At 44.6% G+C, this 9,795-nt stretch overlaps 1 protein-coding gene across 1 annotated transcript; it reads right to left on the bottom strand.

The window, feature by feature from the left end:
• Positions 1-8,402: 8,402 nt before the first annotated feature.
• Positions 8,403-9,714, bottom strand: LOC125483028 (tetratricopeptide repeat protein 19, mitochondrial-like). The gene is made up of 2 exons (XM_048596388.1): positions 9,546-9,714; positions 8,403-8,571 (listed from the first exon to the last, which is right to left on the bottom strand). Exons 1-2 carry the CDS (start codon positions 9,694-9,696, stop codon positions 8,417-8,419), a joined length of 306 nt encoding a protein of 101 aa, XP_048452345.1. The 5' UTR covers positions 9,697-9,714; the 3' UTR covers positions 8,403-8,416.
• Between the last annotated feature and the right edge of the window lie 81 nt (positions 9,715-9,795).

The raw sequence follows: 9,795 nt of genomic DNA, 5'->3' as shown, positions 1-9,795 counted from the left end.
TAGTCATATGTAAATATGAGCAAATGTTTGCATGTCAGATCTTTAAAATTAAAATTAGTAAGGGATGTAGTTCAGTTCAGTGACAATACTGCTATGTGATGGTGTTTTGGCCAATTGATCTGCCAACTAATTATTACCCTGTTCTCCTGTCATGTAAATTGTTGTGAATCATTCTAAAGAAGAGTCACTGGACCCAAAACATTAACTCTGCTTTCTCTCCACAGCTGCCATACCTGCTGAGTTTTCCAGCAATTTCTGTTTTCGTTTTTGTGTAAATTGTTGTGCATTCTTGCAATTGTTCTGACAAGTGCAAAGCAACAAGAGTCAGAAACAAAATAAAAACCAAAAGAACTGTGGATGCTGTAAATCAGGAACAAAAACAAAGTTGCTGGAAAAGCTCAGCAGGTCTGGCAGCATCTGTGAAGGAAAAAACAGAGTTAATGTTTCGGGTCCGGTGACCCTTCCTCAGAACACGGTGACCCTTCCTCAGAACTCAGTTCTGAGGAAGGGTCACCGGACCCGAAACGTTAACTCTGTTTTCTCCAAGAGTCAGAAACAGTCTCGTTTCAGTGATATTCATGTTGTGACCAAGTGAGTGACTAGCCTGTCTGACCGGCTAACCTTGTTCATTAATGAACTGAAAGCAGACAACAAAACGGGGTGACAGATCATCTGATACAGGAATGGTTTATGAAAGTGTCCCAAGCCTCACAGGTCACCACCAGAATCACAAAACCAGATTTTTTCACCTTAACCAGTCAAATGCTGTGTCTCTTAGACAAACAGGGCTGTGTCAATAAGAGATTGACAATGATTCTAGGAGTATTAACCTCATGAGTAAATATGCCAAGATTTCTGCAATTGTGTTGGAAGTTAAAAGTGGCTTGTTCTGACAATATATTCCATTAAAGACGTTGTATCCATAATGAATATCGGTGATTTTAATGTGGGTGGGAATAGCTGAACGAAATTGATTAATTTCCGATACTTGGAAATTCAGGAATGATAACTTCAGCGTCAAAGATGTACCGGCCCTGAGTCTCACAACTTTCCTGTGCAACGGTACATTCGGATTGTGTGAAGAAAAGTGAGAGATTTTGATACTAAGATGCACTTAGATGCATCTTTCTCCTACTACTTGCATAAACATCAAAGTTTGTTGTGTGTGCAATATCAGGAGGAGTTGCATTTACATAGCACCTTTCTGATGTTTGTGTAAGTGCTTGTAAAGTCACCCAGAGAATTTCGTGGAGACAGCCATCTTTAAAACAACCAGCAGGAAAGTGTGAAATCCCTCTCTCCCGCAGGATCAGGCGGGACAGCAGGAGTCCATGTGGCTAATCTGTCCTACCTGAGGAGGAACTGCAGAGCAGTGGGTGGGGAAGGAGCGGTGGGTGGTGAAGGAGCAGTGGGTAATGTCCCTGTCTCTGGGAAAGAAGCTCTGGGTTTGAGGTGAAGGAAGACGTGCTTTGAATTGGTTAAGCCTCAATCAGCCAATGGCAGTATCAGAAAGATTTTGAAATTGAATTGAGCCAAACGCAGGAGCCTGGTATGCTGTTCCTTTCATTCTGTCATAATCCTACAGTGTGTTGCAGTGTCAAGAGAGGCTAAGCAGAATGACATGATGTTAAATCACTAAAATCTACATTGGTTACTGTTAAACAGAACAACATATTAATCAATGAATGGAGTTTGTGGGATCATAATTAATCATGAAATGTCTATTTCCTCACAATACCGCTGCAATTTTTTTCCTTTCCATGCATTGATCCAATATCTTTTTTGAAAATTCCTGTTGAATCAGGAAGGTAGGTTATTCTCTGGATGGTAACAGATTGGGAAAGGGGAAGGTGCATTGAGACCCGGGTGTCTTTGTACATCAGTCTCAAGTCAGCATGTGAGAGCAGCAGGCAAATAGTGTGTTGGCCTTCATAGTGAGATGATTCGTGTACAGGAGGAGGAATCAAGTCCGAGTGATTTACAGCATAGTAAAAAGCCCTTCAGCCCAAGGGATGTTTTGCTGCAATTGTAAGGGTCTTGCTGAGATCATACCTTAGCATTGTGTGCAGTTTTCATCTCCTTACCTGAGGGAAGATAGTCTGTATGGATAAAGTGCAATGAAGTTTTATTAGATGGGTTTCTGGGATGGCAGGATTGACGTTTGAAACATAGAAGACAGGAGCAGGAGGAGGCCGTTCGGCCCTTCGAGCCTGCTCTGCCATTCTTTACAATCATGGCTGATCGTCCAACTCAATAGCCTAATCCTACTTTCTCCCCGTAACCCTTGATCCCATTCACACCAAGTGCTATATGCAGTCGCCTCTTGAATAGATTCAATGTTTTGGCATCAACTACTTCCTGTGATAATGAATTCCACAGGCTCACCACTTTTTGGGTGAAGAAATGTCTCCTCATCTCCGTCCTAAATGGTCTATCCCGAATCCTCATACTTTGACCCCTGGATCTGGACACACCTACGATCAGGAACATCCTCCCTGCATCTACCCTGTCTAGTCCTGTTAGAATTTTATAAGTCTCTATGAGATCCCCCCTCACTCATCTGAACTCCAGTGAAAACAATCCTAACCTCGTCAAACTCTCCTCATACGTCAGACCCACCATCCCCAGAATCAGCCTGGTAAACCTTCGCTGCACTCCCTCGAGGGCAAGAGCATCCTTCCTCCAAAAAAGAGACCAAAACTGCACACAATATTCCAGATGTGGTCTCACCAAGGCCCTGTATAACTGCAACAACACATCCCCGCTCCGTACTCGAAACCTCTCGCAATGAAGGCCAACATACCATTTGCTTTCTTTACCACCTGCTGCACCTGCATGCTTACCTTCAGCAACTGGTGCACGAGGACACCCAGGTCCCGCTGCACACTCCCCACTCCCAATTTACAGCCATTCAGGTAGTAATCTGCCTTCTTGTTATTGCTTCCAAAGTGAGTAACCTCACATTTATCCACTGCATCTGCCCACTCGCCAACCTATCCAGGAGATGCTAAAAGATCTCTGCATCCTCGTCACAGTTCACCCTCCCACTCAACTTGGTATCATCTGCAAACTTGGAGATGTTACATTTTGTTCCCCCATCCAAATCATTAATATATATTGTGACTAGCTGGGGTCCCAGCACTGATCCTCGTGGCACCCCACTAGTTACTGCCTGCCAAGTTGAAAAGGACCCATTAATTCCTACTGAATTTTCTGAAGAAGGGTCTCGACCCGAAACGTCAGCTTTCCTGCTCCTCTGATGCTGCTTGGCCTGCTGTGTTCATCCAGCTCTACACCTTGTTATCTCATTAATTCCTACTCTTTGTTTCCTCTCAGCCAACCAGTTTCCTATCCATCTCAGTACAATTCCCCCAATCCCATGTACTTTAATCTTGCACATTCATCTCTTATGTGGGACTTTGTCAAATGCTTTCTGAAAGTCCAAATATACTCCATCGACTGGCTCCCCCCTGTCAACTCAACTCGTTACATCTTCATAGAATTCTAACAGATTTATCAAGCATGATTTCCTCTTCATAAATCCATGCTGACTCTGTTTGATCCTGCTGTTGCTTTCTAAATGCTCTGCTATAAAATACTTGATAAATGATTTGAGAATTTTCCCCACTACCGATGTTAGGCTCACCGGTCTATAATTCCCTGTTTTCTCTCTACCTCCTTTTGTGAATATTGCAGTGACATTAGTCACCCTCCAATCTGCAGAGACTGTACCAGAGTCTATAGAATCCTGGAAAATGACCACCAATGCATCCACTATTTCTCGAGCTACTTCTTTAAGTACTCTGGGATGTAGATTATCAGGCCCTGGGGATTTATTGGCTTTCAATCCCAACAATTTTCCCAGCACCATTTCTGTACCAATATTGGTCTCCCTCAGTTCTTACCTCTCACTAAATCCTGCATCCTCCACCAAAGCTGGTATCTGATTTGTGTCCTTTTTCGTGAAAACAGAACCAAAGTACGTATTCAGTTCCTCAGCCATTTCTTTGTCCCCCATTATACATTCCCCCGTGTCTGTCTGTATGTCTATTCTGTATGTAGGGGACCTACATTTGTTTTTACCAATCTCTTTCTCTTCACATACCCATAGAAACTCTTAGTGTCAGCCTTTATATTCCCTGCAAGCTTACTTGTGTACTCTATTTTCTCCTTCTTAATCAATCCATTGGTCCTTCTTTGCTGAATTCTAAACTGCTCCCAATCCTCAAATTTATTATTTTTCTTTGCCAATCCGTAGGCTTCTTCCTTGGATCGGATAATATCTCTTATTTCCTTTGTAAGCCATGGATTGGCCCTCTTACCCATTTTGCTTTTGCAACAGACAGGAATAAACAGTTGTTACATTCCCCCATGCGTTCCTTGAATGTTTGCTTTAAATAACTCTCGCCAATCTATCAAGGCCAACTCGTGCCTCATATCCTCATAGTTTCTTTTATTAAGGTTCATCACCTTAGTCTCCGAATCAACAACCTCACTCTCCATTTTGATAAAAAAAACATTCTATCATGTTATGGTCACTCTTCCCCAAGGAGTCTCACACAGCTAGATTGGCAATGATTCCCATTTCATTACACAGCACCCAGTCTAAGATGGCCTGCTCTCCAGTTGGTTCCTCCATATATTAGTCATGAAAACCATCCCTTATACACTTCAAGGAATTTCTCCTCTACGGCATTGTGGCTAATTTGATATGCCCGATCTATGTGCAGATTAAAATCACCCATGATCACCGATATTCCCTTATCACATGCATCTCTAATCTTAATGCCATTCTCAACATCACCACTGCAGTTTGGGGCTTTATATACGGCATCTACTAATTTTTTTTGCTCCTTGGTATTTCTCAACTCCACACACAGACGCTTTGAAGATAAAGTGGATCGGTTAGGAATCTATTTAGTGGGATTTAGAAGAATGAAGGGTGATCTCATAGAAACGAATAAAATTATAACACAAGAAGGATGTTCCTGATGACTGGGTAGTCCAGGACCAAGGGTCACAGTCTAAGGATTCGGGGCAGGCCATTTAGGGATAAGATGAGGAGAAATGTCTTCAACTGGAGAGTTGGAAGCCTGTGGAATTCTCTGCCAAAGAAAGAGGTTGAGGCCAAAACACTTAGGTGTTTTCAAGGAGGAGTTAGATATAATTCTAATGGTTAAAGGGATCAAAGAGTATTGGGAGAAAGTGGGAATAGGGGACTGAGTTGGATGATCAGCCATGATCATAATGAACAAAAACAAAGTTGCTGGAAAAGCTCAGCAGGTCTGGCAGTATCTGTGAAGGAAAACACAGGGTTAACGTTTCGGGTCCGGTGACCCTTCCTCAGAACACCTGTTAGCTCTGTTCAGCAATGACTCAATTTTAAAATTCTGATCCTTCAATCAAACCCTTCCATAGCCTCTTGCATCTCTATCTCCAATACCTCCTCCAGCTCGACAAGCCTTTTGATCCCTATACTTCTTCGATCTTGTCACTCTCATTCCTTCACTCCAACACTGGCAGCCATATCTCCAACTGCCTGTCTGTTGTAACCTCAGAAATTCACTCTCTAAACTTCACTGCACTGCTCTGTTTCTGCTCCTTTAAAATTATGGATGGCCAATGGGCAGTACAGTGGCTCCGTGGTAAACACTGCCAGGAGCCCAGGCTCAATTCCAGCCTCAGGCAACAGTTTGGAGTTTGCACATTCTCCCCATGTCTGTGTGGGTTTCCTCACACAGCCCAAAGTTGGGCAAGTTGGGTGGGTTAGCCATGGTAAATTGCCCATGGTGTCCAGGGTATGTGCAGACTATGTGAGGTAGTCATAGGAAATGTGGGGTAACAGGGATGGGGTAGAGTTGAGTGAGATGCTCTTCAGATGGTCAGTGTGGACTCAATGGGCCAAAAGGCTTGCTGCCACAATATAGGGATTTTATGATTAAACATTGTCCTGGATTCACTCCCATCCATGAAATAACTTCTTCTTTAGAAGAATGAGCTCCTTTATGTCAGATTAGTGCCACTCCTTTATAAACACAACCTGCATATTTGGCACTGATTCCAGAGATGAAGGGCTGAATGGCCTCCTGCGTTGTAAACATCCGAGTGTAAAAGCACAAGCCAGTTAATACCAAGATTAACGTCTGGAATTTCCCTCTCTGTGGGTGCTCATACTTGGGATATATCCCAGCTCCACAAACCCAGCCTGGGATGAAGTGGCCCAGAAGTCGAGATTCTTATTCTGGGCTGGTGGAGTTCCCTGGGATAAGAGATGAAGTTGCTGAGGGCAGTGACAGGCTGTGCAGACAGACTACCCTGCACATTGGCATGGTACTTAGATTGAAGGACTCCTATCCCCATCCAGTAACAAACTGACCCCTTCCATAGGTGTCCCAGGCTATTCAAACAGAGCCACCTGGTTCAGACCTGCTCCTCCCAGGTCTAATGTGCACCCTCCTTATTTCACACAACCAGGTCACCCACACCCACACATACATATGAAAAACACATGTGCCAAATGCAATCCACTCTGTAAAAGCAGGAGGCACTGTACTTAGCAGGATGATCCCTGGCTTTCAGCCACACCCACCATGATAGAGAGACGCTCCATTGAAAATCCTGGCCCAAGTCTTAGTTTGAAACATTTACTAGGTATTGTTCATGGAGAACAGTTCATACTGAAGATTACAGTCTTTAAAGATGAGATGAGATTGTATGACAGGTACAGACTCCTCAGAGGCTGCTCTGCATCTGTAATACAACCCTCCAGGTAAAAAGATCCTGGCTTCATAGGAGAGATCCTGTGCAGTTTGTGGTTCCTGCTTGGTGTTGGGTCCAGAGATTCACATGTGGCCCAAATGTCTCTGGAAAGCAAGGCTCTCTGCTTCTATTCTCTCCTGATTGCAATGAGCCTAGGACAAGAGGCCAATGGGAGGGGATGGGAACAGAGTCCTTGTGATCACTGAGTCGATGACCTCTGCTTGCCAGTTGTATTGTGTACTGCCAACTTACCAAACTAGTGATGTGTCTCGAGAACCAGAGTCACTGCCAGGTAAGGTCAGGGGAGTTCCTTAACCCCAAGACATTAAAATCCCTGCACTTGGCTCACTCAATAAACTGACAACCGTATGGTCACTTTTACTTACTCCTGCTTTTTTAAAACTAAATCCCAACTTGCAAACTGCTCCCAGTGGGATTTGAACTTGATCAATAGATTATTGCTCAAGTGACTGAGCAACTGGAACCCAATGATTATAAAACTCTCAATACCCTGCCACCATCCCCCCACAAAGTCTATATCCATGGTGATGGGACGATAGCTTTGAATGATCTTTAAAAGCTTGCTAATTGCTGCTGACCCATCCACTAGATTCTGCTTCTGGGCTCAGTTAGCCACAGTGATACCAACAGTGCAGGTTCAATCCCCACACCGGCTGAGGTTACCATGAAAGTTGGTTTACCTGAAGAAGGTGCAGCTTTTCAAGGAGAGAAACCACTCCAGTACCTGAAGGGCAATAAATGATGATCGCGCCAGCAACCCCCACTGAACATGATAAAACCGGCTCGCTGGGGAATACAACATCCTCCCACTCAGGTCAGGAACTATAAACCGGACCCTTGGTGGCTTCCCTCGAGAACCACAGACCTGAAAGTATTTCAGGATGAAAGGCCCTAACAATATCGAATCAGATACATCTCTGAGAGAAAGAGCCAAACTCCTCATTCTGTGACAGGCAGCCAGCAATGACGGCAGCAGGAATTATCGAGTCTACTAGCCTACCTGTACATACTGTATCTCCCCACCTCACCACCCCCCGCCACCAACCAACTGCTCAATGTGCTGTCTGTTTGTACTAATGCTGTCATTCTTTTGAATGCTTACCCTTCCCCAGACTGCACCATGGGTATGGCATTGGTTTGATTATTTTATTACAAATAACTGCACTCGGATATCACACAGGGCACTGCCCCAGAAAGTACTTTCCTTAAGATAAATGATGTCAGTGCAGTGAACTCTCCTGCTGTTACAAACAGAGGCATTGACAGCTAAAGCTGGGCCTTGGCTTAAAACTCTCACCCAAAAGATAGCACCTTGACAGTGCGGCACTCCTTCAGCACTGACCCTCCGACAGTGCGGCTCTCCCTCAGCACTGACCCTCCCACAGCACAGCACTAACCCTCTGACAGTGCAGCACTCCCTCAGCACTGACCCTCCCAGTGTGGAATTCCTTCAGCGTTGGATTGTAATTTTGCTCCAGCGTCTGGACTGGAACTTGAACCTGTCGCCATCTGACTCAAATAAGAACACTCCTCGCTGAGTCATTGGTGATGCGTTAATTACACCCAATTATCATGGGAAACCCCTCTACAAAATTGTTGCACCATCGAAGAAGCAACTACTGTTAAGTTCTTCCATTTAATGAGTACTTTCCCTGACTTCCTGAGATTTCTGAGCCTTAGCCTTCAGTTCCTCCATTCCATTGCGAATATGTTGAATGACTGGCTTGTCAGCCTTTGACTCTGCTTGTGTCAAAGCCTCTTCATAAACAAGCCTGGCTTCATGGTACTGCCCTGTTGGTAAAGGAGAAGGAAATCAGAGGTTGATATTGAACAACATACTTGCAGTTTCCTAAAGCATGGAGTTATTTATGGGTCAGAAGGAGACTATTTGGCCCATCAAGTCTATATTGATTCCCACTGGAGCATGCCAGAGAGTCCCACACCCTCTCAATCCTGCAAGTTTATTTCTCTGAAATTCCCAACTAATTTCTTTTTGAAATCTTTCTTCATCTCTGCTTCCAGCCCGTTCACAGGCAACTAGCTTCAAGTCATTACCACTGAAAAGTTTGCTTCACTTTCCTCACCATCTCTTTCTCAAAACTTTCCATCACTGTTGCCTAGTCCTTGTACTATCAGCAACTGTAATGTCGGCTAATGGTTATGGTGCAGGAGGAGACCATTCAACCATTGTGTCTGTACTGGCTCTCCAATAGAGCAACATAATTAGATTCACTTTCCCCACATTCTCCCTAAAACCTTAGGATGATAATGGAATAGTTTAGGTTAGATGGGCTTCAGATTGGTTTCACAGGTCGGCGCAACATCGAGGGCCGAAGGGCCTGTACTGCGCTGTAATGTTCTTTGTTCTATGTTCTATGTAACCTTGGACAGACACATAATAGGAACCACATGGTAGGCTGGGGCACTTGTACAAGCCCAAGGCAGAGCACCCCCGTGGCTTTATGAAAGGGAAATCATGTTTAATCAATTTATTGCAGTTCTTTGAGAAGGCAACACATATTATGGATAAATCAGAACAAGTGGATTTACTTAGATTTCCAGACGGCATTTGATCAGGTGTCGTATCAAAGGTTATTGCAGGAAATAAAAGGTCAGTGTGTAGGTGCTAAAGCTGTGGTGTGGCTAGAGCAGGAAAAGTGACTGTTCCCCCTTTCTTCATGGTAGTGCAGTGCAAGAATCTGGCCTCCAACGATCTACCCCACACCCACCCTCCCCATTCCTCAGTGGTTCAGCACTGCCATTACCTCTGTGCATTAGAACCCTGGCCAAGTTACTGAGAATCACACATTGGTCTGGGTGGCTGGTCTCTCTCGCCAGGTTTGAGGCTCTTGTCACGTATTCATAGGCCCGGTCCTGATGGCCCTTCATGTCCAGTACGGTGGCAAGATCGTTCATCAACACCACTGTCTGTGTGAAGGACAAAGCGGGAGGAGGGAGGGAGAAAGAGAGAGAGCGCGAGTCAGGGGTTGGGGGGGGGGGGGGGGGAGGGGGGGG

The sequence above is a fragment of the Rhincodon typus genome, chromosome 4, assembly GCF_021869965.1.
Source record: "Rhincodon typus isolate 14 chromosome 4, sRhiTyp1.1, whole genome shotgun sequence".
Lineage (NCBI taxonomy): Eukaryota > Metazoa > Chordata > Chondrichthyes > Orectolobiformes > Rhincodontidae > Rhincodon > Rhincodon typus.
The sequence above is the reverse complement of the archived record's forward strand: the minus strand, read 5'-3'. Positions and strand labels throughout refer to the sequence as shown.

Bases quoted from the DNA above. Each gene is read 5' to 3' on its own strand.
- LOC125483028 (XM_048596388.1), bottom strand. From the start codon at position 9,696: ATGAACGATCTTGCCACCGTACTGGACATGAAGGGCCATCAGGACCGG. The intron at 8,572-9,545 runs GTAATGGCAGTG...CTTTACCAACAG, and splicing joins CAGGGTTCTAATGCACAGAG to GGCAGTACCATGAAGCCAGG.